Source organism: Bos indicus, chromosome 18, assembly GCF_029378745.1.
Source record: "Bos indicus isolate NIAB-ARS_2022 breed Sahiwal x Tharparkar chromosome 18, NIAB-ARS_B.indTharparkar_mat_pri_1.0, whole genome shotgun sequence".
Taxonomy (NCBI): Eukaryota; Metazoa; Chordata; class Mammalia; order Artiodactyla; family Bovidae; genus Bos; species Bos indicus.
The window spans coordinates 26504580-26532265 of NC_091777.1; the positions used below are offsets into that span (position 1 = coordinate 26504580).

Consider the following 27686-nt stretch of genomic DNA (forward strand, 5'->3'; position numbering starts at 1 on the left):
GGTCCAGTGGACCAGAACCCACCTGCCAACGCAGGGGACACAAGTTTGATCCCTGGTCTGGGAAGATTCCACAGGCCAAGGGCAATTAAGCCCACATAACACAACTACTGAGCCCGCACTCTAGAGCCCGCAAGCCACAGCTAACGAGCCGCTGTGTTGCAAGTACTGAAGTCCACGTGCCTAGAGCCCATGCTCTGCAACAAGAGAAGCCGCTACAGTGAGAAGCCACGCACTGCAACTAGAGAAAAGTCTGAGCAGCAATGAAGACCCAGCACAGCCAAAAATAAATGATTTTTAAAAGACAATGAAAAAAACAAGGGAGGAGTTCCCTGGTGGTTCAGTGGTTAGGATTCAGCACTTTCACTGCCAGGGCCTGGTACAACTACTGATCAGGGAGCTATGATCCCACAAGCCATGTGACACAGCCAAAAAGAAAAAAAAAAAGGTGAGAAAACCACAACGAGGTATCACCTCACACTGGTCAGAACGACTATCATCAAAAAGAACACTGAGAACAAATGTTGGCAAGGATGCAGAGAAAAGGGAACACTTGCACACTGTTGGGGGAAATGTAAATTGGTACAGCCATTAGGAAAAATGGCATGGAAGTTTCTCAAAAGTCTAAAAATAGAACTGCCATATGACCCAGCAATTCCACTCCTGGGTATATACCTGAAAAAAAAAAAACAAAAAAAAAACACTTATCTGAAAAGATATGTGCACCCCAATGTTCATAGCAGCATTTTTTACAATAGCCAAAGACAGGGAAGCAACCTAGATATCTACCAACAGACGAAAGGATAAAGAAAATGTGATATATATATTTAATGGAATGCCACTAAGCCATAAGAAAGAATGAAATTTTGCTATTTCAGCAACATGGATGGATTTGGAGGGTATTATGCTAAGTGAAATAAATCAGACAGACTAAGACAAACACTGTATATCACTCACATGTGAAATCTAAAAAAATACAACAAACTAGTGATATAACAAAAAGGATGCAAATTCACAGATAAAGAGAACAAATTAGTGGTTATGGGGCAGGGGGAAAGGAAAGGGGGAAGGGCAATATACAGGTAGGGGTACACACTATTAGGTATCAAATAAGCTGCAAGGATATGCTGTACAGCATAAACCCCCAAGCCACTCCAGGAACTCTGCACATCCCTCATACAAGTGGAAACAGACCCAGATCAACCACAGGAGGACCACCTTCAAACAAATCCTTTCCCCACCCAAATTAAGCATCCTTTGGTTACCTTCAGCTATCAGATAACTATCTCTATAGCCACTACCTAACTCCAAATGATTCTTATTTTGTCCATGGAACCCATGCTTTATTGGCTATTACATTCCATCTGGGCCAGATACTGGTTACCTTGACAATCTCACCCATCCCCTCATTTTACTAAATTTCCCATGATCTCCTTCCTCTCTCAAACTATCTTTAAAACAGTCATCACTCCTTCAGTTTAATTTCCTCCCACTATAGGAACAAAAGGTATTCAGGACATCATCTACATCACCATCTACAAATACCCTTGTAGATGATCTTGGTTCCTGGGGAGCTATTTAGAAAAAAAAAAAAAAACAGTTATAGAATTGGGCCTACATTCCATCCACGACCTCACTGCTATTTGGGGGCAAAGGTTTGTCACCTTTTGGGTACAATTCCCAGGAATCTATCATCTGGCTCAAGAGGTTAGACTCAACAACAGAATCACCTGCTCATTGCTGAAGCAATTCACCTTGTCCTCAGATAACATCGCCATTGGCCTCAAATCAGTGACTCACCAAGGATGAGAAACCCAGCTCGCTGTTCTCCATAACTGCATCAGTCTCGATATGACCCAAAAAGGGGGCACGTGCGCAGTGGTCAGAAGCAACTGCTGCATCTTTGTCCTTGGCAATCTACATGAAATCTCTGCCTTAACCAGGAAGGTTCGAGACATGAATGAAGAGGTGTGTGCAGTACTTCCATCACCACCCACTGAGGAGGGACAACAGGTCTGGGGACTTCTTCTGGAGGCTCCCTGAAGGTCTACGAAGTTGGGCACAGGACCAATTCGGCCTCTAGTCTTCATCTTTCTATTTATCTTCAAGGTATTCCTCTCATCAAATGTCTGTGGATCCCACAGCATAGCAATTATCAACCCTCATCAAGTCTCAACAGATGATTCAGCTGGTTCTAAATGAATAAAAAGCAACCAAATGAAAAATGAATGTATTAATATATTGATCAGAGGAAAGAAGAATGCCTCTGCGTTCTTCCCTTTGTCAGAGGGAACTGACAAAGACTCTCTGCTTAACCCAACGTTAGTCAGGCTCCCTTGAATCTTCTCCCCAGCAAGGCCCATCCCTGTACTTCCTTATAGAATCCAGTTTTAGCAAGAATCTTGCTAAGTCAATTTAGCTGAATACCCTACCCTTGACACCTGATCAAACTCAGCATCCCCACTATACCCTGGGAATATGTGATCACCCTTACCTACCTTCAGCCAGAATTGCCCCCAAAGACTTGATAACTCTTCTTAGTAATTTTCCATCCACCAAAGCTGCCCCTCCCCCCAAGTTGCTCCTTGGCAGTAAATCCCCACTTGTTCTAGTTGTATTTTGAATCAGTCCCAGTTCTATATCCAAGTCTCCACTGCAATCTTTTTTTTAATAAAATCTGTCTTGGCCATTTTAACTTCTGCCTGTTCTCTTTAACAGTGCTCTTTTCTGGACTTCCCAGGTAATGCGATGGATAAGAATCCGCCTGCAAATGCAGGGGACATGGGTTCAATACCTGGTCCAGAAGGATTCCACATGCTGCTGAGAAATGGAGTATTTCCTGCCATTATCAGTAAACAAGGATGTCCCAGCCATCAGCGACTCTGTCCCTCCAAATGTTAATTTCTGAGCTACAAGAGCACCCAGGAAGAACAGTACCTATAATCTGGCAGCCCTTAGGCTGCAGTCACTCCCAGTGGTGAGCCTTGAGGAACTAAGGATATTGACCCCAGATAGCTGAGATGCAATGGAGAAGGCAATGGCACCCCACACCAGCACTCTTGCCGGGAAAATCCCATGGACGGAGGAGCCTGGTGGGCCGCAGTCCATGGGGTCGCTAAGAGTCTGACATGACTGAGTGACTTCACTTTCACTTTTCACTTTCATGCATTGGAGAAGGAAATGGCAACCCACTCCAGTGTTCTCGCCTGGAGAATCCCAGGGACGGGGGAGCCTGGTGGGCTGCCGTCTATGGGGTCGCACAGAGTCAGACACGACTGAAGCGACTTAGCAGCTGAGATGCATCTGAAAGGAAAGATTTCAGTGACCCTAGACTCTTACATCTTCCCCTACATAGAAAAGTGCTAAATTCCTCAACTTGAAATATCTGGTTTTACTTAATTAATAATAATCTTTAGATGGTCAGACTACCTGCCCTGTTGCAAACTTCTATATAACCTGATCCCCCACCCCCCACACACACACCCTCACACCACCCCCCCTCCTCAGACCTGTTCTCTCAGGGTCACTTGAGATGCTGTCTCCCAGGCTTTAAGTCCTAAAAATTCCCACCAAATAAAACATAACTCCCAATTTTCAGGCTGTGACTATTTTTTAAGTCGACACTGCAGAGCAGCTAAGCCAGTGTGCCACAACTACTGACCCTGAGTGCTGCAACAGCTGAAGCCTGCAGCTTCAAGGCCCAGGAGTCACAACTGCTGAGCCCATGTGCTGCACCTACTGAAGCCCGTGCACCTAGAACCTGTGCTCTGCAATAACAGAAGCCACTGCAGTGAGAAGCCTGTGCACCAAAACTGGAGAGTAGCCCCCACCTCCCCCAAAAACACACTAGAGAAAGCCGCAAGCAACAAGGATGCCCCAGTGCAACCAAAAAAATAAATTAAAAAAAAAAGATTAACCCCTCCCAATCCAATCCGAAGTGAAAACAAGGCCATTTAAAAAAGAAAAGAAAAAAACAAACAGTGCTCTTTGTCTTCACCTGGCAGGTCGGTGAACAGGCTTTTTCTGAAGCCCTGCCAGATCTCTGCGGATTTCCAGGTTGGGAGGCCTGCCGGCGACCCCGAGGGCTTACTCTACCGAAACCTGCCCTCAGGTAAAGAAAGCTCCCATTTCCGGGGCTGGGAGGCGGCTCCGGCGAGGTCTCCGCCCTCCTGTCCTCCCGCGGGCGCCATCACCTCCTGACCTGACGCCAGTCCGTCGGGTCAGGACTTCCCTTGGTCTGGAAGGTTACCTTTGTGAACCTTAGACACCAGGCCTCCCACCTCTAGCCTTCAGCATCCAAACCAACCAGATCCTCAAATCGATCTTGGAATAGAATTAAGTGAAAGTTACTCAGTCGTGTCTGACTCTTTGTAACCCCACGGACTGTATGGCCCGCCAGGCTTCTGTGTCCATGGAATTCTGCAGGCAGGAGTACTGGAGTGGGGTGCCATGCCCTTCTCCAGGGGATCTTCCCGACCCAGGCATCGAGTCCGGGTCTCCCACACTGCAGGCAGATTCGTTACCATCTGAGCCACTGGGGACTCGCACTTGAAAGTCCGCTCTGCGGGCAGTTTTGCCCACCCGCCCAGCACCCTGTGGGGCTGCACTGTCACATTTCGTTTGTACAAAATAATGTTCTTTGCTTGGACACCCAGCGTGTGCTAGGCCAGGAGCCGGAAGCGTATCTTAACTGCCCACCCCAGCCCTTTGCCCTGCATTCCAGATAAGGACTTGGTGGCTCAGAAAAGTTAATTAACCTGCGCATCTCCATGCTGCACGTCTGTAGCCACCCAGGATGGCAACCTCATCTCTGTGGCATGGCATCCAAGGTACCCAACGCCTCACTGGGCAACTGAGTAAAGTCCTGAAAGGGCCAAAGATAGCCCGAGGCTTTTGAAAAGAGGCCTTAGGTCAACCAATCTCTGGGTTTTTATCTTTTTTTTTTTTTTTTTTTTTCAGCCTAAGACCAGACACTTGGATCCCCTTGCAAGGCCCACCTTCCTGACCCTTATCCCCATCCACCCAGTAGGTGGGAGAAAGAGGCGTCTTCATTCCTCCTTGCCCCTCCCTCTGTGGGGCGGGCCGCTTTGTGGGGGGGGGGGGGTCAATCCGGCTCCCCCAAAGCAAGGATGGGAGTGGCGGGGGCGGGCTGGAGAAGATTCCCGCCGTCCCGGAAGAGTAAAAGGGGCCGCGGGTCCGGCTCCACCGCCGGCACCTGCTACCTAGAAACCTCGGGCCGAGGTACCGCCCCCGGCCCCCGCCCGGGCCCGTCCGCCACAAGAGCGCTGGCCCTTTAAGAGCCGCGGTAGGGGATCGCGGGGAGGAGGGCCGGGAGCGCCGGGAGCTGCGCGGAATTCGCCGGGAACCTCGGGCGCCGGCTCCCTGGCTAGCTCACTCGCTCCGGCTCGTGCCCTGCGCCTCGTTTTTAGGCTGCCCGGGGAGCCGGGCCGGGTCGGACGCGGGGCGAGCAGGATTCACGGGCGGGAGGCGCGCGCTCCCGGCAGCGCCTGCCCCCCAACATGGACAGAAGGAGCTGGGCGCGCAGGGCACGCCGCGGGATCGGGCGGCCGGAGCGCTGAGGCAGACAAAGGCTCCGGAGTTGCGCTTGCTCTCCGCCGGGCCCCGGGCGCCGAGGCTGCAGGACTCCGCGGCGGGCGGCTCCGGCCCGCCCTCTCCCTAGTGGGCCGGCTCCGCGCGCCCGGACCTGCCCGGCCCGCTTCTCCTCGGCCGTGGGAATTTGCCGAGGCTCGGGCGGTGAGCCAGGGAGCGTCGCAAGTTCCGAGCCGCGTGCGGGGACCCGGCGCCCGCAAGCGGGCGAGCCCCGCGGGCATGGGCAGCGACCGGAGCGCGCCCGGACGGCCGGGCTGGGCGGGCAGTCTCCTTGGCGGCCGGGAGGCGGCTACGCGGCCGCAACTGTTGCCTCTGCTGCTGGTGCTTCTGAGCTGCCTGGGCCGCGGCGCAGCGGCGGAGGACGCCGAAGTCAATGCGGAGGTAAGGACCCTCGCCAGCCGCTTTGCCGGGGGTTGGAGAACTTGAGGCTGGGGGACTTGAGGGTGGGAAGGAAGCCACGCCCGCAGCTTGAAGCGTGGAGGGGAAGCGCGCAGAGATGAGCCCCTGTCCCGGAGTTGGGGGCGGGGAAGAAAGGGGACCGGGCCAGCTGACCCTCTCCAGCTGGCCCTTGGCGGTGCACCTCTTCACAAACCCTGGAGGATGTAGGGCTTGAGCCCACTCTCTACTCCTCCAGCCATGTCCAGGGCACTGATCTTCACAACCCGCCTCCCGGGAGCTGCTTCTGCGGCCCCCAGCCCCTGTTCCTCTCCCCTCTCTTCCGGATGCCCGATTCCTCGAGAGCCCTGCAGACGCGCGGTGACGTTCTTTGCTAACCGAGAGGGGGCTGCTCTGGGGACCGGGGGTGGGGGTGGGGACCTTGAGCACAGCGGCAGCGCTCCCGCCTAAGAGTTTGGGTGACACTGAGCCGCGTGCGGCGCGCTGGGGTAGGGGGAAGGGGTGCGAACCTCCGAGGCAGCCGATCAGGGTTGAGGGGGCGCTTTGGCGACTTTCTCGGACTCTTGCGCGCAAGTCGTGCCACCGCCAGATGGGATCAAGAGGGAGACCGGATCTCACCCGGCGCTCCCTTCACCGGCGCCCCTACGGCCAAGGCCCGGGTCTAAGAGGGTGGACTCTGAACATCTTTTCACCAGGAACCCGCCTGACGTCCCTACGGGGACTCATCTCTGGATCGGTCCAATGTATAATGTATGATTAGGCGGGGCCTCCTGGCGTAGAGCTGAGTCTAGCCAGCGCCCCCGGCTCCACGGGGTCGCCGAGCGCTGTCCTCCGGACAAGGGACAGTGAGGGCACTAGCTCCACTGAGTCAGAGCAAAAGCGAACATGTTCTTTCTCCGACACCCAAAACACTGCTTCCTGGCCCAGAGAAGAGGTGAGGTTTGGGTGCATGGTGGAGGAGACACCCTTCTCTGCACGTCCCCGGTAGGCTTGGGCCTCGGTGCCCTTGGGCTGGCCTGGAGCCTCTCGCCGCCCGGGTTACGGGCCTGAGTGCCGTTTCTATTTGCAGCCAGGCCGGTGCTCCCTCCCAGCACCCTCCCCCCCAACCCTCCCTGCGGCTTCCCCACCTCCCCGGCTGCCTGGGAGTTTTTTCCGATAGAAGCCTGCCCTTCCCCGCCCTACTTTAATAAAAGCTCGGAGGAAGGGCAGGGAATTCCTCCCAGCTCAAGTTACACCTCCCAGCCAGTTCCCCACCTGCTCTGCCCTCCCTCTATGGCTTGGCCAGGGAAAGCAGCAAGGAGCCAGGCCCTGGCAGGAGGCAGAGCCGGGAGCCCAGGCCATGCCCAGTCCAGCTCCATCACCCCGCCCCTGATTCACACATTCAGACAAGCAGGGGCTTATTTGAAAACTCCTGCTGGTGGGAAATGGCCCTCAGCCTGCCTCCAGGTACTGGCCAGAGTGCTGTTTGCACCCACCTGCCACTCTCTGGAGTGGAATACCAAAGAATTGCAAGTCACAGACCCACCCCCCAGGAGTTTATAATCTACTTAGAAATGGCATCTCTGAACAGAAGCAGTCACTTTGGACCAAACTGGGATTTGGTAGCTAGGTATTGTGATTTGGCATCTTAGATGGATAGGAGCTTGGGCACTGGGACCTGTGGTGTGAGGGTCTTTGTTCTCTCCTTTGCTTCTGCTTCTCCATCACCCTGTCCTCTCCCAGCTGAGTGAGTACCTGCTGCCCAGGGTCTGCACTGGGGGCTTCCCTGTGGGCTCTGATGGTAAGGAATCCACCTGCAATGCCAGAGACCCTGGTTCAATCCCTGGGTTGGGAAGATCCCCAGGAGAAGAGAATGGCAACCCACTCCAGTGTTCTTGCCTGGAGATTTCCATGGAGGAGCCTGGCAGGCTACAGTCTGTGGGGTTGCAAAGAGTGGGACACAACTGAGTGACTAACACCTTTCACCTTTCAGGGTCTGCACTGAGGGCACAGACCATGCCCCTACGCCGGTGTGGCACCGACTAGGGATTGATTGACCTGCAGCCCCTCTCCTCAGGGGAAACTTGGGTTGGGCTATTGCAGGAAGAAACTCTGGAAAGTACAGGGGACCCTTGAATGCTGGAAGCCAAGGTAGATGGGGGGCTCAAGACTGGTGGGCTAGCCCAGATTCTACAATTGGCTTTCGGGTACAGGCTGTTGCTTCTTAGGGTCCCATCAAGTCTGGCCAGATCTGGGCCCACAGCCAGCTCATTTGCCCCGAGGCTATAGGAAAACTGTGCCGAGTCCAGGCGCTTCAATGACCAGCCTCAGAGATTCATGGGCCTGGCTACACCCCGTGTCCAGAGTCTCCATACCTTGAAGAAGGGCTTTGGTTCTTGACCACAGCTCCAGACCTTGGGTCAGGTCACAGCTAGGACAGTCTCTGAGCAGCTGAGTCAAGGCCAGCTGCTCTCTCCCTCCCTCCCAGGGCAGAGTTTCATCAGGCTAAGGAAGCAGGCAGGTGCTCAGAGCCAGCACACACCTGCAACCTGCCAGTCCCCAGCCTGGAGAAGGCTGTCTGTCTTGGGGAAGCCACCACTGAGCCATTCTGCCCTGTCCCACTCCCTCCCTGGCTGTCCCACTCCCTCCCTCCCAGTCTGCAGCCGTTCTGCATAAACCAGGCCCTCCCTGCCTGACTGAGGTGTGAGCTGCAGCTCCTGGCCTCCTGGCCTGAGAATCCAGGCTCCCCTTTCTGTCCTCCTATCTCTGGCTCCAGCACCTAGTCCACTTAAGTGCCTTTGGTTTTCATCAGAGAAGCTTTGGTCTTTCCCCACCCCCTACTCCTCCCCAGACACACCTGTAGGCCCTCAGCCCTCCTGCCCTGCCCCAGGGAGGTGACTCAGGCTGCCAGAGTTCACAGGTGTGGTGCCCCTGCCACTCAATCATGGGCACACCCACTTTCCCTGAGCAGACTCCTGGGTACCTTCCTTGCCCTTCCCCAGCAGCTGAGGAGGAGAGCAGACAAAGGAGGGTAGGGGTCAGCTCGAATTCTGCCTTTGACCTTCAGGTCTAACTGGTGAGCCACAGCCCCAGGCTTCCGGTGTTCCAGTCTCTGTCCACACTTCTGTGCTGGCCCCTGGGGCTCCGCGGGTGTGCTCATATTAGCGCCCTGTCCTAACGGTGGAGCAGAAGCTGCAGGGGCCCCCATGCCCACCCTCAAGGGGAAGAGGTGTGATCGTGTGAGGGCCTTGTCTTTGAGAACCTATAGAAGCTGAATCTTCTTTTCTTTCTATTCTCTTATCAGTAGCAAGCCACTGTTCTCCATACTTTGTTTCAAAACCCAGGGAGAAAGGGGCTGATGAGTGCTGCCGGGGACTCGGGATCTGTTGGGCCACGCCCTTTATGCCAAGTCCTTCTCCAGGGCCCTATGTTTGGGCTGCCCTGGGGTCTGGTCAGTCGGCTGCCTCCTTGCAGAGAACAGCTCTGCATGCGCTCCGTGTCTGTGCGTCACAGACCTGCCTCTTCTGACCCCTAGACGCAAACTGCTTCATTTGTGTCCAAGGACAGTGGGGAGGAAATAACCTAGAAACACACCCAGACGCCCCCCCCCTCCCAAAGAAGACTTCCCCCAGAATCCCTCCAAATACTTCCTCCAAAATCCCTCCAAATACTGCCTGCATTCTCTAATACCAACTCAGAATAACAAGACTGCCCGGCAAGGATAAACCTCTCCCTGCCAAGCACTGGGTTCTGGCCACTCCTCCGTGCCCTCCAGGTGTTCCCTGCCATGGACCCCTCTGCCCAGCTGACAGTTTGACTTCTGCCTGAGGCCACCTCAGCTGTGGTGGTCTTTGTGGTGGCTGTAGCTTCCCACCTCCAATTAAAGTTGTTGCTATAGACTGAGTGAAGCCCCTCCCCTCCCTCTACCTACCCCCCAGCTTTCTCAAATAATATGTTGAAACCTAACTTCCCCAAGGTGACAATATTTGGATGTGGGGGCCTTTGCAAAGTGATTAGGTCATGAGGGCAGAGCCCTCGTGGGTGGGATTAGTGTTATTCTAAAAACTGTCTGAGGGACTTAACTGGTGCTGCACTGGTTAAGACTCCAGGCTTCCAATGCAGACGGTGTAGGTTTGGTCCCTGGTCAGGGAACTAAGCTTCTCTCAGTGATAAAGAATCCACCTGCCAATGCAAGAGACACGGGTTCAATCCCTGGGTTGAGAAGATCCCCTGGAGAAGGAAATGGCAACCCAAACCCATTCCAATATTCTTGCCTGGAGAATTTCATGGGCGGAAGAACGTGGTGGGCTACAACCCATGGGATTGCAAAAGAATCGGACATGACTTAGTGACTGAACAACAACAGTTAACTAAGATTCCACGTCCCTCACGGTGCGACTGAGGTGTAAAAAGATAAAACACAAAAACTGTTGGAGAAATCTCCCTTGCCCCTTCCATCGTGTGAGGACACAGCAAAAAGTTAGCAGCCAGACCTGAGCATGCTGTCACTCTGAACTTGAATTTCTTACTTCCAGAACTGGGAGAAATAAATGTTGTTATGAGCCACCCAGCTTATGGTATTTTTATTATAGCAGCCAGGATGGACTAAGGCAGTTGGCACCTTCAGTGTCATCCCAAGATTTATGTAGTTCACACAGCTGGCTCCTTAGGCAGGGGCCAAACCCCGTGGCCAGCTCTGCCGTGGGCGTGGAGAAGTGTTCTCTGGGTCAGCAGAAGCAGAGAGGGCTTGGGGCTCTCTGCTTAGAGCTTCCTCCATCTCAGAGAGGGCCCCAGGAGGAGTCCACAGATGACGGTGAGGACCTGGCACCGTCAGCTGCTGAGCACTCCAGGCCTGAGGCACACAGTAGGCGCTTTCTGACTGGACAAGCCTCGACTGAGTTAGGCTCATATGAAGCCGTTCCCCAGCAGGACCCTGGTTTTAGGCATGCCTGAGCGCTTTAGGGGAGTAGCACAGATTTTTGCAGCTGTGTTTTGGAGCAAAAACAGCAGAGATGTTCAAGGTGGGCCTGGATCAGAGAGACAAAAAGGAAAGCCTCTCACCAGCTCCCGTTTCCCTCGTGGGATCAGCAGACAATGAACAAATAAACCCAACTCAACCTCTAGGATCTAGACAGACAGACCCTGGGTCCCAGCCATTAGCCAGTCCTCAGACATGCCCCCATGGCCATGGAGGCTGGAGGCCAAGGTTTGGAGCTGCTCTCCAGGACTAACCCTTGAACCTTGGGCACCACCTTGTCCTCCTCCCAGAGGGTACTGATCACCACTGCCCCCACCCCCCAGGGGTGAGAGCCCAACTTTGAGTCCACTGTATTTGAGCACGGCGCCTGGTACATAGGAAGTGCTTACAAAATGGTGGCAAAATACAGTGAGACACAGATGGCATTTGCTGTTGGGCAAATCATTGACCCCATCGGAGCCTCAGCTAGGTAATACGGTTAGAGACGGTTCCACAGCATCACTGACTCAGTGGACATGAATCTGAGTGAACTCTGGGAGATAATGAAGGACAGGGAAGCCTGATGTACTGCAGTCCATGGGGTCGCAGAGTTGGACTTAGCGACTAAGATAGAGCCTCGGTTTCCTTGTCTACAAAATGAGACTAGTGGTAGTGTCTACGGGATGGTGTTATTGGGGAAATTCAGTGTGGTTGTATATAAAATACCCAGTGCTTCACACGATATCCCTCACGCAGTGCCCAGGGGAGAACCAGGCGTTACTTGTGAGCACCTTCAACATACTTGATTCCATCCTGGGCAGGGCCTACAGGTGTTTTGTAAGATTTTCACGTTTAATCCTGAATTAGCTCTGTAAGTTTAGGTGCAGTCATGACTCCACTGTACAGAAGAGGAAGTGGAGACTGTGAGGTGAGAGAACTTACCCTTGATCCCGCAGCCTGGATGGTAGCAGAGCCGGTCAGTGTGGCTTGGAGCCTGAGCTCCCAGCTCCCGGCTGGGTGAAAGGCTGCAGGTCAAAGCCCAGGGTGTCATTTTTTGGAAGCTCCATGGCCAGACTGGAGCCTGCTGGGCCAGAGCCAGGTGGGAAGGAGGGGATGGGGGTGGGGCCAGGGCCTCCCTCAACCACGGGAGCCGGGAGCCCTACCCCCACCTGTCCAGCCACTCGGGCCAGGCCCACTGAAAAGACCACACCTACCGGGGGGTTTCCAGGTGGACCGCCCAGGCCTGGCCCTCAGCCAACCGGAAACCACCGGCCAACAGGGCCCTTTCACCCCACCCCTGCCCACCCACTGGCCAAAGGACCCGGCTGTTGTTTTCTCCAGGTTAAGGAGTGTAGGGGGAGGCCCCTGGGTAAAGAAGCGGTGTCCTCTTCCTTCCTGTTTCCCTGGCCTGACATCCCCACCCCGCCGGCTCTCCCTACCACCCGGAGCCCCTTCCCCACCTATAGCTGTCCCATCTTGAGGGCTTAGATTTGAGCCCCAGGAGAGCAAGTGTGTTCTCAAACCACTTAAATATGACCCATGCTGCCTCTAAAGGAAGTAAATGGTCCACCAACGACAGGGCGGCCTGGCTTGGGGCCCCCGTAACTGGTCCCAGGACACCGTGAAAGGTCTGTGTCCACTGCTGACAGGCCTGACAAGACGCCTTTTGTGCCTGTCTGGGCAATCCTGCCAGGGTCTGCCTGGCCTGCAGAGAAAGTGGGATGACAGAAGCAGAGCTGAGCCAGGAGCGATTGCTCTTATCGTGTGGGGTCTGATAAGGCCGGGTGGGAGGGGGCTCCACTGATCTGAGCCTGGAGGAGCTGGCTGTGGGGTAGCTGAGGCTTGCCCCTACCCTGAGACTGCTTAATGCACATTATTGATCTGGTGGCTCCTTCCTAGACACGCCCTCAGGATGGGGGAGGGCCTGCCTTGGCAAGGTCTCAGCAGTCCTGGGGAGCAGCCTTGCTGATGTGGCCCAGTGCCCAGACCCAGACACCCATGGTGGGGAGGATTAGACTCCCTCCCCCAGTGCCCTTCCCCAGCACTGTGCTGGGCACGGTTCCCCAGATGGGCCAGAGCCCAACATCCCCAACCTCAGGCCAAGAGAAGCCAACAGTGCTGCCTCCGGGCTCCAGTTCTACCCACAGACCTGCTGGGTGAGCCGTGCACCCTCTCTGAACCTTCCAGTCTGTAATGGGGATAGGCTACTTGTGAGCATTGAATGGGGTGATGAGAATCAACAGCCTGGCTCCAGCAGATTCTCAGCCCCAGGCTGCTATATTTATGACCTCTCCTATAGGGCCAGGGGGCCAGGAATGCCCCCACCCCCAGACTCCTGATGGCTCTACATCTCCCTGCCTGGGGCCAGCCACTCACCTGAAGCTTCTGTCCATACTTATGGGGTGGGGTCTGGAGCTGGAGAAAGAAGTAGCTGAAAGAACAGGTTGGTGGGGCCAGTTCTCCCAAACAGCCTCCCTCTCTGGGCTGCAGGAGGCAGGAGGGGGCCTCGTGCTCTCCCTGTAGAACCCTTCCCTGCCGCCCACTGGGCAGTGATCCTCACGGAGGGGGTCTCCCTACTCTGCTGCTTATGGGCCTGCCTGAGCCTCAGTTTCCCCTTGTGAAAAACAGAACTTCACTGCTTGGTTCATCCCACCTGTGAGACTCGGGTGACAGGAAAAGGAGTCCTGATGGAAGGGGGAGGGAGGCAGTGTTTATACCGGTAGGAGCAGTGGAGCCTTGAGCAAGCCTCTCCCCCACTTTGAGACCAGGGTTCTGTCGTGACTTTGGGAATTGCTCCCCATTTTTGTCCCGTGGCTGCAGAGCCCTCAGGAGACTGGAGTCAGGGCAGCACCTGCCCTACGCCTGGTGCCTGCCCCCGCCCCATGCTCTTTTCCTTCCACCCCCAGGGCTTGTCGCACTTAGAACAGTCGGGTGATGAGAAACTTCCTCCTGGATAGTGGCGGAGGCAGGGTTGGGGGCAGCCCCAGCCCCGCGGGTGGTGTAGACTGGTTGGTGCTTAGTCAGCTCTGAGCCCATCGCTTGCCAGTCAGGCGTCTCCATCAGCTCCTTCGCCTTATCATCCAGGGACTCAGCTGCTCTGCCAAGGCCGTTTCAGCCTGGTCCACTCACGTCACCAGCCCTCGGCCTCAGCTTTCTACCCAGACACTGGCCGAGAGACATTTGTTACCGAGGAGGCTTGGCTGATACCGAGGTGGAAGCTCTTGGCTTCCCTGGGACTCAAAGGGTGCCTGGTAGTGTGACGGAGGGTCCACAGGCACCCTTTGGCCTTTGGTGTCAGCCCCCGAGCTGCCTCAGTACTGAAGGGGCCCCTCTGCCCCTTCCGCCCCGCCGGGCTCTGGACCTCTTCACTGCAGACAGGCCCGGCTCCCTCCCTTGCCCTCCTCTCCCCTCCCCAGGGCCCCAGCCAGCCTCCCCCGCCTGCCCTGCCCTCCTCCTGTCACTCGCCAGACACCACTAATCAGCCCCTTGGTGGCCTGTGATTGCGCTCCCCGGATATTTTTACCTTATGCAAATAGGTGATGTAGAGGTGCCCTAGTCTGTCAGCTGCAGCCCCAGGCCCTCCCCCCACCTCCAGCCGGATTCCTGTCACTGTGAGAGCTAGCCAACCTCACAGCCTCGCCTTCTAGATCTCTCCAGGCTTCTTCAGGCAAACCGTGTCCATCAAGGGTGGTGGACGTCCCCCTCTCCAGACATAACAGGCGCCTCAGGAAAGGTTTCTGTGCTTGGGAAGAAGGCTGTGGAGGGTGCCCAGAACATTGCCAGGGTCTGGAAGCTGGAGGAAGGAGCTGGAGAGGTGAAGGAGGCCTGTAGGGGGTGCCTCAGGGCACTCCGACCTCCCCCAGCCCTGAGGCTGCCTTGTCCCAACCGTTCTAGGAACAGTGGGGCAGCCCTCCACCCCCACCCCAGCCCTGTCATTAGTAATGCGCTTATTGAGCACTTTTCCCGCCCAGCACAGTGCCCAGGGCTCCTGTGGACATCCCCATTTCATCCTCATGGAAACCCCTGAGATGAAGCAGGTCCTGATACCACCCCTTTAACAGAGGCACGGGAATATAAAGGGGGCTGACGAGGCTCTGTCTCCAGAGCTGTGGTGGTTTCCCAGCTCGGTGTCTCTGCCTCTTTCGTTGTCCTGTGACTGTCACCCAGGGCCCTGTGAGCCCTCCAAGCTGAGGCTCGGCATCCCCAGCCTCTGGCCGTCTCCTGACTCCGCCCTTGTTGGCTCAGCCTCTGCTCCCTCCAGTGGCAGCCTGGCATGGCTGAGCCAGGCTGTGTGGGCAGCCCGTCCACTCCGGGGTCCTGGCCAGGTGCCAGGGTGGCACCGAGGGGAGCCAGTACCTGAGGAACTGGACATGGCCCTGGTGGCAGACTGATGTGGGCATGGCCCAGGTTGACACATGGCTGTCAGCCCAGAGCAGTGTCTGTGTCCAGCCGCCATCTGCCCCGCGGGCCCTTGCTCTGCAGCCTCTGCCTTCCAGAGCCTCTCAGAGCAGGTCCCCTCACTTGGGTTTTCAGAGACTGAGGATAACAAGGAAAGCTTCAAAGGACACGCTTCCATGGCCAAGGCCCACACAGCAGTCCCTGGCCTCTGTGCTGACCAACCTCCCACAGTGGTCACCATGATCTCATCGCCTTGTGGGCACGAGGTGGGCAGGGCAGAGTCCCCTTTCTCAGTACCACTCAGCTTGGCTCACTGGGGATCCCACCGTCGGGTTTCAACTGCAGTGGTCCTGTCTGCTCACAAACTCACAGGTGTGAACTTCTCTGCAGTGGGTCTCCCCGGGGAAATCGTAAGCCCCTGGAGGTCAGCCGCCTCCTCCATGGCCTCCAGCTGGCATGGTGCCTGGCACAGAGAGGGTGCTCAGAAACATTTGGCAGGGTGGCTGGCTGGGTGGGTGGACAGACAGACAGATGGGTAGATGGATGAGAAGACTTGCTCAAGGACTTCCCTGGTGGTCCAGGGGCTAAGACTCTGAACTCCCAATGCAGGGGGCCTGGGTTCGATCCCTGATCAGGGATCTAGGTCCCACATGCTGCAACCAAGAGTTTGCACGCCACAGCTAAAGATCTCACATGTCGCAAGGAAGATCAAGGATCCCACATGCGGCAGTCAAGACTCAGCGCAGCCAAATAAAGATACAATTTTTAATATCTTTTTTATATATATAAAAAAAAAGACTAGCCAAGCAAATCCTGAAGGGGATAGGCGCCCCCACTGTGTCCCAGCCGCTCTTCACAGGGTCATCTCTTTCACATTGCACCCACCAGTAACCCTATGGCTCCCCATCTTTCACATGAGAAAAGTCAGGCCCAGAGAGAACAGTTAGTGGCAGAGCAGAGACTGAACTTCAGGCCTCCGGTCCCACCCTGCTGGGCCTGGGTAGACTCCCTGAACCCACATGCTCTCCTTCCAGAAGGCTTAGGATCTGGTGAAAGTGTCAGTCGCTCGATTGTGTCCGACTCTTTGCCATCCCATGGACTGTAGCCTGCCAGGCTTCTCTGTTCATGGATTTCCCAGGTAAGAAAACTGGAGTGAGTAGCTGTTCCCTTCTCCAGGGGATCTTCCTGACCCAGGGATCAAATCCGGATCTCCCACATTGCAGGCTGATTCTTTACCACCTGAGCCACTAGGGAAGCCCCATGGTTTTCCTACTAGGTGAGAACTCAAGAGGTTCTAAACCCCATAGAGGTCCTAGGGGTCTGCCTGGATGGTAGGGGACCCACCCTTGCAGGGGCCAGTGCAATAATAAAGATGGCAACTGTGGGCTGTCCTCATGGACACAGCTACCATCCTCATGGGGGAAGACAAACGATAAACAGCCAAGTGAAATGTAGTGTGTCAGATGGTGACGAGGGCAGGCAAGCAGGAGAGGGAGGGCGTGCAGGGTACAGCAGGTGGGTGTGTTTTCTATATTTGTCAGAGAATACCCCTCCAATAAGGTGAGGAAGCAGAGACCTGAAGACAGAGAGGGCATGAGCCATGCAGATGTCTGGGAAGAGCACTCCAGGCAGTAGGAACAGCAATGCGAAGGCCCAAGGCAAGAGTGAGCCCGGCTGGGCTGAATGAATGATAGGAGCGAGGTCTGAGAGCCAACCTGGGGCCCAGTAGCTCCTGTAAGAATTGGCTTTTCCTCTGAGGCGGGGAGTCTTTGGAGGGTTCTAGGCAGAGGACTGATCAGACCCGGCCTTTTGTTCCAGCTCTTGTGTGAGAACAGACCACAGGAAGTGGAAGCAGAGAGAGTGGTCCAGAAGCCCACACTGGTGGGAGGTGATGGGGGTGGGAGGGGGTGGGAGGCAGACTGCGCATGCTTGGAGGTCAGGGGGCCAGGACCTGCTGACCAGGCCGTGGCCTCTCCTTTGCAGAACTGGCTGCGGCTCTACGGCTACCTGCCCCAGCCCAGCCGTCACATGTCCACCATGCGCTCCGCCCAGATCCTGGCCTCGGCCCTCGCCGAGATGCAGCGCTTCTACGGGATCCCCGTCACGGGTGTGCTGGATGAAGAGACCAAGGCGTGAGTCCTTCCGTCAGGTCATTCCCAGACCCCACTAGCACCTGCCCTCCTTCCAGCCTGCTGTGATAAAGGCTTGGCCTGTGGAGTTTTCCAGGAAAGGGTGGCCTAGATACAAGGTGGCAAAGGGTTTGATCCTCCATGCTAGCTCTCATCGGTTGGGAGGGGCTGCTGCTGTCTTGTATTGAGAAGGCTCCTGAGGCTGAAACCCAGCTCAGCAGCAAGGAGCACAGGATTGATTAGTGGTGTCTGCCATTGGCTTGGGAATGGGAGGTGTGGTATACGTGCTGTGATTGCCTAGTTAGGCCTTGCTCTGAGTCTGACAGAGATGCTGTGACCCAGAGCCACATTCTTGATGAGCACTCAGAGCAGAAGGTATCAGGGATAAAAGGCCTTAGGGTAACTCAGCTCCTGCTCCTGGGTGATACTGGTAAACAGGGGCTCTCCTTTGCAGAGCCACTCCTAGACACGCAGTCTTCCAGTACCAGGCCATCATACCATTTTCCTGAGAAGGAGCTCAAAGCTTAGGGAGAGTCTTCTCACTGCCGCTGCCCTCATAATAGGTGCAGCTGGAGGCCGGTGGCTGGAGGGTGGGAGATGGTGGACTGCCTGGAAGAGGCGGTGCCCAGCAGGCAGGTGTGTTGAGAGGAGGCTTTGTGCTCCCAGGTGGATGAAGCGGCCCCGCTGTGGGGTGCCAGACCAGTTCGGGGTACGTGTGAAAGCCAACCTGCGGCGGCGGAGGAAGCGCTACGCCCTCACGGGGAGGAAGTGGAACAACCACCACCTGACCTTCAGGTAGAGACCCCAGCTGCCCAGGGTGGCCTCCCCTCAGGGCATGTTTCTGAAGTGCTGGGACCGCTCCTTCCCTGGGCTGAGGCCTCAGGCTTCCCAGTGGGCTTGTCTGGAAGGCTTCCTTTCCCAGCAGCCCACTGCAGGGTGCCCGGCCTCCCCATCCAATCCCACCCCCATGCTGATTAGATCGGCTCCTCCCCCACTGCAGTTTCCCTCTAGAGAATGGTGGGGCCCTTTGAACTCTGCTCTGTCCTCCTTTCCTCCCTCCCTGCACCCACCAGCAGCCAAGGGCTGGCCTCACCCACCCAGGTGGGCTTCTACACCAGTGAGAACTGGAGGCTTTGGGGGTGTGAAGGATAAGGGAGGCCCTGGAGCATTTGGGCAGTCCAGCATCTGCCCGGGGGGATGTGTGCACCGAGTCACCCGCACAAACCCTGCTTCAAATACCCCTCCTTCCTTTCCGCCAAATTCTTTGGCAAGAAACCCCCATGAGCCTTGAGCTGCATGGCAGTCCTCAAGGGTCCCCCTTCCTGTTCCAATCCAGCCATGACCCACCCTCAGCTCCGTCTCCCGAGGAAGAGCAGCTCTCGAGGTCCTGAGGAACCCAGGCCACCAGAGTGAACTCACGATCCATGAGCTGATTCATGATCTCTGATGGAGCTCTGTCTAGCACACAGATGCTTAATCTGCTTTAAATGGGATCTAACAGGCCTCACCATGCTTTTATCATGTGCCGGCACATGCTCTCCGTGAGTTAAGCCGCTGACTCCTCCCAGGGACTCCGTAATAGAAGTGCTGCCCTCCTTTCCCATTTCACAGATGAGGAAGCTAAAACTCAGAGAGCCTTAAGTTGCTTGCCCAAGGTCACACAGGAAATGTTAGAGCCCAGCCTTGAACCTGATTCAGCCTGACTCTGGAGCCCAACATTCAGAACCACTTGGCCTGTGTTTCCCAAACCTCAGCCGTTTGCATCCCACTTTCTAGGCCTTTCTCTTGGCTCTGTATCACCTATACGTTTAATTACTTAATGTTTTCTTAAAATAAGCGTATTTGGCAAAATGCAACCTTATTCAGTGATATCCTAATGAATTCCTGGGCTTGACAACTTAATTCTTTTTTTTTTTCAAATTCACATCAGAGTAAATTAACAGTCGGTATTGATGAGCATCGTCCATGAACCGGCTCAGATCCTATGCCCTTTCCCTGGGACCGTGTGTCCCCGCCCCCAACCCAGTCGATGCTAGCAATGGACAGCAGCCCCGGCCGTGGGCTCACTCACGTCTTCCCGTCTGCCTGCAGCATCCAGAACTACACAGAGAAGCTAGGCTGGTACCACTCACTGGAGGCAGTGCGCCGGGCCTTCCGTGTGTGGGAGCAGGCCACGCCCCTGGTCTTCCAGGAGGTGCCTTATGAGGACATCCGACTGCGGCGGCAGAAGGAGGCGGACATCATGGTACTCTTTGCCTCTGGTTTCCATGGCGACAGCTCGCCATTTGATGGCACAGGTGGCTTTCTAGCTCACGCCTATTTCCCTGGCCCTGGTTTGGGCGGGGACACCCATTTCGATGCAGATGAGCCCTGGACCTTCTCTAGCACTGACCTGCATGGTGAGCACCTCTGGTCACAGAGACAATGGGGGTGAGGGGTGGGGGGTGGGGAGGGTAGAGCTGGGGGCTGGGAGGTGAGAGCATCCCCCATGCAGTTCTTGGGAGCATTGACTCTTGGTCTCAGTCTGCTGTCCATCATCTCCAAGGAGGGTGATAGGGAAAGGAAGGAAGGGATTGGTGTACCCATTTTCCAGATGGGGAAGATAGAGGAAGATAGAAGTCACAGTGGCTCAGCTTCTTCTGAGAGTAAAGCGTGGGCAGGCTCTTTGGGTCCCTCAACCCATAGAGTGGGGTGTCCAGGTCCTGGGCCAGGCCAGAGCTGATCCCACTGCCCGCCATGACAGGAAACAGCCTCTTCCTGGTAGCAGTTCACGAGCTGGGCCACGCACTGGGGCTGGAGCACTCGAGCAACCCCAGCGCCATCATGGCACCATTCTACCAGTGGATGGACATCGACAACTTCCAGCTGCCCGAAGACGACCTTAGGGGCATTCAGCAGCTCTACGGTGAGCCGGCGGCAGTGGAGGACAGGGGGCTCTGCATGCCTGCTCTCAGCTCCCAGCCCCATGAAGCATAGGGACCGTGGCCACACCCATTTTGTAGATGAGGAAACTGAGGCCCCAAGAGAATTAGTGATGGTTCAAGTCATCCAGTCAGTAGAGGATGGTGCTAGAAATCAGTCCAGGGCTGGCTGACTCCAGGCCCAGGCCCTCACCCAGAGATTCCATGGTGGCTCCAGGGGACACAGGTGACCCCAGGGCCCCTTACTTCCCCCGTTTTCCTCCTCAGCCTGAGGGATATTCTTATTAGACCCAGGGTGTCCCTGGGGTCCCTGTTCCTCCCACCATTACACCCAGCCCAAGCGTGTCCCACTGAGGCTGTCCTCTGAGCATTGCTGGTTTATCACTTCCCAGCTCCTTTGAGGCAGGTAGCACCCCCCACCCCCCACCAAGGAAGCCCCCAATGGGGAGGTCTCTGGGGGCCAGTTCAGTGGGTCAGTGCCCACCCCAAGCCCTCGCTGTGGCAGGAACCACATTCTTCCCTCCGCTTGTGTCTATTGCTTCTGGAGCCTCCACTGGAAGCAGCCAGCCTCCTAAGAGGAGCATCCCCAAGGGGAAGTGCAGCCAGGGGTGGCTTTAGGGTGCAGTGACCCTAGCGCAGTGTGGGGAGGTCAACGAAGGGACTGGAGGAATGGAAGATACTGGAGGTCCCCCCTAGCGATGGTGGTGTGGGGAGGGGTCTGCTGTGGTCAGATAGGGCCTCTCACCTGGGTGGGCTGCCCGTGGGGCACAGGACTCCTCAGGCCACCAAGGTTCTGAGTAGGAGAAGCTGGCATCCTGGCTGGGTTCTGGGGCTACCCTCCTCACTTCCCCCTCCCACCCCTCTGCAGGCACCCCGGATGGCCAGCCACAGCCCACCCAACCTCTTCCCACTGTGACCCCCCGGCGGCCTGGCCGGCCAGACCACCGGCCCCCCAGACCCCCTCAGCCACCTCCCCCGGGTGGGAAGCCGGAGCGGCCTCCAAAGCCAGGCCCCCCACCCCAACCCCGCGCCACAGAGCGGCCCGACCAGTATGGCCCCAACATCTGCGATGGGGACTTCGACACGGTGGCCATGCTGCGGGGGGAGATGTTCGTGTTCAAGGTCTGGCCCCCGTCTGCGCCCCCGACCCCAGCCCCTTGGCCCAGGCTCAGAGCAGAGAGCTCCCTCCCACTTCTGCCCCAGACTCTTGCCCCACCTCCGCCCCCCTCACTCAGCAGCCCCTGCGGAGCCATCAGACCCTAGACCAAGAGGAAAACAGCCCAAGGGACAAGGGACTTGCCCGGGGTCGTACAATAAGCCTAGAGGCCCACACCCATCTGGGGCTCTCTCTCCTTGTGCCCCCCTACCCCTGCCCTCTTCCTAAGACCCCCTGCACCAAACTCTCCCAGGCAGGGGGAGTCGTCCGCATCATCCACTGAGTAAAGGTGATGCTGGAAACCAAACCCAGAGCTGTCCAACTTCAGGGCCTGGCCCTCACTCGGCCCTCACCCAGAGCTTCCATGGTGGCTCCAGGGGACACAGATGGCCCCAGGGACCCTCGCTGCGCTCTCTTCGCCCAGTCTGAATATGTTATTAGACTGAGGGTGTTCCTGGGCTCCCAGGACCCATTCTTCTCACTATCACTCCCAGCCCAAGTGTGTCCCACTGGAAGGGGTGGGTGGGGGGCCCCCATGCCGTCCACTCACCCCCACGCCCTCCCCAGGGCCGTTGGTTCTGGCGGGTGCGGCACAACCGCGTCCTGGACAACTATCCCATGCCCATCGGGCACTTCTGGCGGGGCCTGCCCAGTGACATCAGTGCCGCCTACGAGCGCCAGGATGGGCGTTTTGTCTTTTTCAAAGGTGAGTTGGGGCAGGTGGGAGGGAGAGGGCTGGGCAGCCCTCCTGCCCTCACCTCTGGCCTGACCTCTGACCCAGCTGGGCCTGACGGAGGATGGAAAGGAAGGACCACGTGCACATTTCGTCTTGTCGCCCACTGCGGGCTTACTCAGGGGGACCTGACCCTGGCAGCAGGGCAGGGGTGGGGGTGGGGTAGACAGAGACCAGAGGCCTGGCGGGCAGAGGTGGACTGACTGAGGGCAAGTGTCCACCTTCTACAGCACAGGGCTCCGCCCCATCGCCCTCCTTCCTTGCATCCTAGGCCTCTTCCTTGCCCCTTCCTCTTAAGAGCAGGTCCCTGAGCCCACTCTGGGGAGTGTCCCTGGGTCTGTCTACAGAGACAGTGGAGCTCCCTCGCCCCAGCCCCTCCTCTGAGGCCTGCCCCCCAGGAAGGGCCCCAGGGCAGCACCTCTGAAGGATTGGCTGTGTCCCCAGGCCCCCTGGCCTGAGTCTCAACTAGGCAGGAAGTCCCCAAGGACCGGGCTGGGCTCACACTACAAGGGAGAAGCCTGGGCCATGCACTGGGGGCCCCTCGGACACAGTCCCCAGATCCAGAGGCCAGGCCTCTTCCCTCTCTCTGTGCAAGAACTGTGTGTGGGGAGAGTGGATGTTCAAACAGGATCAGAGGCTCGTGTGTATTGCAATTGAGTGTGTGGTGTGTGTGTCACTGTGAGCTGGCAATGTAAATGTATACATGTAAATGGGTGCATTACACATACACCCTGAGTGCCACGTGTGTCCCTGAGTGCCACGTGCGTGTGATGTGAGCATGAGTTGTCTTGGGTATGGAGTGTCAGTGCTTGTTCTGTGTACAAGGATGAGAGTGTGTGTGCGTGGTGAGTGTAGCAGTGAATGTGAATTTGGGGACCTAGATTCTCACTCCCCGTGCCTGCCCCTGCAACGTCTCCCGCAGGTGACCGCTACTGGCTCTTCCGAGAAGCGAACCTGGAGCCGGGTTATCCACAGCCACTGACCAGCTATGGCTTGGGCATCCCCTACGACCGTATCGACACAGCCATCTGGTGGGAGCCCACAGGTCATACCTTCTTCTTCCAAGAGGACAGGTGAGCACCCCTCCGCTAAAGGGAAAAGGCTCCCATCCTCAGGCCCTCCAAGAAAAAACCCACGGCCTGGACAGGCCGGGCACAGCCCACAGCCTGGTACTTTTGGCCACAGGTATTGGCGCTTCAACGAGGAGACACAGCGTGGAGACCCCGGCTACCCCAAGCCCATCAGCGTGTGGCAGGGGATCCCCGCCTCCCCTAAAGGGGCCTTCCTGAGCAACGATGCAGGTACCAGGGCCAGCCCCTGCCCAGCCTGCCCAGCACTCACCATCCCCCCGCCTCCACACACATGGGACAGGGCTTGCTTGCGGTCACCAGCATCAAGATGGCAGGCACGTGGGACCCAGCTGGGCCAGGCGACCATTGACACTATTTACAGAGGCCAAATAGAGCTTGAGTAAAGGTCCCCAAATCGCACAGTGAGGAAGTGGTGGAGTCAGGAGTCCAGCCAGGCCGGCCTGTGTCCAGAGCTGGTACTCAGAGCTGCCCTGCTCCCCGCAGAGCCTTGAGCCCGGCGGGGTTGTGGGGTGAGCTTGGGCTCAGAGCCTCGGGAGCAAGAGTCCTCCCGATGAACCCCCCTTACCTGCCTGGCAGGGAAGCCTGATCTCTGTCATTATAACTGAGCAACGGGGAGTTGCAGCTTTTATTTCTCCAGCGGGGTCTCTGGTGAGTTTCAGAATGCCCATCAGCCTTCAGGTTCTCAGGGGCTTAGGGGAGATCCAGCTGGCTTTGCTAATGTCCAGGCGGGTCACATGGCTTCTGTGCACGGTGGCTTCACTCTGCGGCTGCTGTGACCTCATTGTGCCCTGCGGAGCAGGGATGCATCTGGTGGCTCAAACCTGGTCCTTCCTGGGGTTTAAAGGATGTGGACAAAATGCCCTGGACCAGAGATCTGGTCTAAGGGGGCATCAGGCTCCACTCAGGGTCTGACTGTGTGGCCTTGAGCAAGACACTGTCCTCTCCAGTGTAGGAGGAAGCCAGACTGGATCCCCTGACTCTAGCCCCCGACCCAGCAGGCTCTAGGACCCCTCTCTGCACTACCCTGGTCAGTGTCAGCCCAGCCAGAAAGTATGGACAGATTTCAAAATGCCCAGGGAAGCCAGTGAGAAAGAGGGTGTTTTAAAGCCAGGGCCCCTTTAACTCTCCCTGGTTCTCCTCACGGGTCTCTGGCTGGTGGGGAGCCCCCACCTAACACTCCTCTGGCCTGCTTTGCCCCCTGCAGCCTACACCTATTTCTACAAGGGCACCAAATACTGGAAGTTTGACAACGAGCGCCTGCGAATGGAGCCCGGCTACCCCAAGTCCATCCTGCGGGACTTCATGGGTTGCCAAGAGCACGTGGAGCCGGGGCCCCGATGGCCCGACGTGGCCCGTCCACCCTTCAACCCCGACGGGGGTGCAGAGCCCGGGATGGGCGGTGACAGCGAGGAGGGCGAGGAGGGTGGTGAGGCAGGCCCTGGCGGTGGCGGCGAGGCAGGGCCTGACGAGGACGGGGGCAGCCGCGTGGTGGTGCAGATGGAGGAGGTCACGCGGACGGTGAATATGGTCATGGTGTTGGTGCCCCCTGTGCTGCTGCTGCTCTGCATCCTTGGCCTCACCTACGCCCTGGTGCAGATGCAGCGCAAGGGTGCGCCCCGCATGCTCCTCTACTGCAAGCGCTCCCTGCAGGAGTGGGTCTGACCCTCGGCGCCAGACCCTCCCACTCCCCACGGTGCTAAGGGGCCAGGCTGGCCGCGCCTGTGGTTCTGAGACGGCTCCTGGGGCCTTTCATCTGGAGCCTTCGGTGGCTCCTCAGCCCCCCAGTGGGGGTCCCTCCAGGCCCGCTGACATCCCTGCCAGCCCCGCCCCCTTGTTTATTTATGCCCAGGTATCTTTTTTTTTTTTTTGCACACTAATTAAGCATTTCTTCCTACTTGCCTGACCAGGGCGGTCCCTCAGGGCGATCCCTAAAGGCAGGGGCTTAGAGGTTTCTAAATATACTTCTGCACCAGACAGGGAGTTAGGCTCACACCCACCCCTGGTTTAGCCAGAGGAGCAGTGGGTCAGAAGGCCCTGTTGGAAAAGTAATCGAAGGGCTGCTAGGTTGGTCTCCACCCTGAGCACCTGGGTCAGAGCCGAGGGCTCTGTTGGTTTTAGAGCTTGGTGGGGCCTGACTGGTCTCCAGCCCCCTGAGTCTCAGAAAGAGCTTCCACCTGTGGCAGCCTCAGGCCAAAGGGGGCGGGGTGGGGAGGGGAGGGGAGGGGGCCCGCTGATCGAGAGTCCTGTTGAAGTTTGGTTGCTTCCCAGCCCACTTCTAACAACCCCAGCATTCGGGATTCCTTAGGCCCAAGAACCCTGCCTGCTCCTGGCCAGCCCGGGGCCAGCAGCCCCCAGCTCCCCTGTATCTCCTCCCCTCTGGGGAGAAGGGACCCTGGGCCTGCCTTACCAAGGACCAAAGGGGGTCTGCCAAGGCCCCTCCCCCAAGGGTAGCGCCAACCACGCCCCCCGGGGGCTGGGCTTCCAGCCTCCCGCCCACTCTCTCTGCTCTGAGCTGCGACTCAATTGGGTTCTTTCCACGAGCATCTTCCCTCCCCCTGTCACCCCCCACCACCACCCGCAGGGGTCTCAGAAGCCCACCAGCCTCAGGCTCAGCTGCCAGTGTCCTAGTTCTCCCGGGGAGAGAGGGGGTAATGGGTGCCCAGGCCGGGGTTGTAAGTGTCCAGAGACGCATGCCTACCAGGCTTAAGGGGTTCTTCCCCACCAGCTCGCTGACCCCAGGGACACTGGTGGGGGTGGCGTGGTGGCCAGCAGCTCATCCTCTCTCTCAGACTATGGGACAGGACTGTGGATCCCCCAGAGGAGCCCACTGTAGCCTGGGGCCTCCCCCGATCCTGGTTTCAACCCTGTGGATGGAGGTGATTCTGCCCTCTTCCTTCCTGAAGCAAGCAGGAGGCGAGGCTGCCGTGGGAAATGGTACTGTAGAGCCGGCTCTGTCCCCGCTGCTCCCCTAGCCCTGAGCAAGCCGGCCTGCCGCTCGGAATCCCTGAGGCCCCTGGGGTGAGGGGCCCCTCATGGACTGGCCCCCAGTGTGGGTCCAGCAGCGTCCTCCCCACTCCATCCTCAGAACCACTGGAGAGCCAGCCGAGGGGGGTGGGGAGGGGATCAGTGTCTGTAAATAATCTGCACTGATTAAATCGTTCTGCCGGCGACTGCGCCTCCTTTCTAAGAGGCCTCAGGCCTCTTAGAGGCCTTACAGCTGGAGCTTACAGCTAGAGGGACTGCAGGTGACTTGGGGGCAGGGGGTGGGGAGTGGGGGGGAACATGGTCCCAGCTTGGATTTGGGGACTTATTCCCCCCACGCCAAAGAGAGCTGATTCCCAGATCTGTGGGGGTTCTTTCCCAACTGGCCCTGGGAGGGGCAGGCCTCTGGGCAAGGCTGGGAAGTAGCTGCCCTCAATAGACCAGAGCAGGATAAGGCAAGGTACCAGGGATGGCCATGCTGGCATCGAGCGGAGAAGGGATGGGGAATTGACTGGTTATTCGTTCATGGTGAGAAAGAGCAACCAGCTTCCAGCCGTCTCAGAAGGGTGGGAGAACCAGTCCAGGCCACCCAGCCTTCCCACCCGTCCAGATTGGTTCTGGGAAGCCTGAAGACCCAGCTTGGGCAGGAGATGGGAAACAGTGCTACTGTGGAGTCTAACAATTCCTCTCGCCACACATGCTGCTCGGCCGGTGAGGGGCACCCAGTGCCACACAGTTTGTGACATGTTAGTTCCCCAGCCAGGAATTGAACCCTGGCCCTCAACAGTGAGGGCATGGAGTCCTAACCACTGGACTGTCAAGGAATTCCTTGCAATGTCAGTTCAGTTCAGTCGCTCAGTCGTGTCCAACTCTTTGCGACCCCGTGAACTGCAGCACGCCAGGCCTTCCCATCCATCACCAACTCCCGAAGCCTACCCAAACTCGTGTCCATTGAGTCGGTGATGCCATCCAACCATCTCATCCTCTGTCTTCCCCTTCTCCTCCCGCCTTCAGTCTTTGCCAGCATCAGGGTCTTTTCCAGTGAGTTAGCTCTTCGCATCAGGTGGCCAAAGTATTGGAGTTTACTTTCATTCTTTTTTCTTTTGGCTGCACCGCTCGGCATGCTGGATCTTGGTTCCCTGACCAGGGATTGAACCTGTGCCCTCTGCTTGAAGTCTTAACCAGTGGACCACCAGGGAAGTCCCATTCCCTCTTTGAAGAAGCAGAGAATCTCACGCTGGGAAGAGAGCAGATGATACTCAGGAGAGAGGCATTGCCACCCTCGGGTCTGACCATTACTGAGGAGCCTTTTGCTCCACGTCCAGCCTCGGGCCCAG

At 57.1% G+C, this 27686-nt stretch overlaps 1 protein-coding gene across 1 annotated transcript; it reads left to right on the forward strand.

The window, feature by feature from the left end:
* The first annotated feature begins 5165 nt into the window (after positions 1-5165).
* Positions 5166-26537, forward strand: MMP15 (matrix metallopeptidase 15). Its single transcript, XM_019979734.2, has 10 exons — positions 5166-5988; positions 17321-17469; positions 18133-18261; positions 19558-19865; positions 20210-20371; positions 21256-21509; positions 22111-22249; positions 23199-23349; positions 23462-23577; positions 24572-26537. Exons 1-10 carry the CDS (start codon positions 5827-5829, stop codon positions 25027-25029), a joined length of 2028 nt encoding a protein of 675 aa, XP_019835293.2. The 5' UTR covers positions 5166-5826; the 3' UTR covers positions 25030-26537.
* Positions 26538-27686: the final 1149 nt, after the last annotated feature.

What these genes read in the sequence shown, in the direction of transcription:
- MMP15 (XM_019979734.2), top strand. Translation starts at nt 5,827, where the DNA reads ATGGGCAGCGACCGGAGCGCGCCCGGACGGCCGGGCTGGGCGGGCAGT. An exon ending in ACGCCGAAGTCAATGCGGAG is followed by an intron (nt 5,989 to 17,320) that starts GTAAGGACCCTC and finishes TCTCCTTTGCAG; the next exon opens with AACTGGCTGCGGCTCTACGG. An exon ending in CTGGATGAAGAGACCAAGGC is followed by an intron (nt 17,470 to 18,132) that starts GTGAGTCCTTCC and finishes TTGTGCTCCCAG; the next exon opens with GTGGATGAAGCGGCCCCGCT.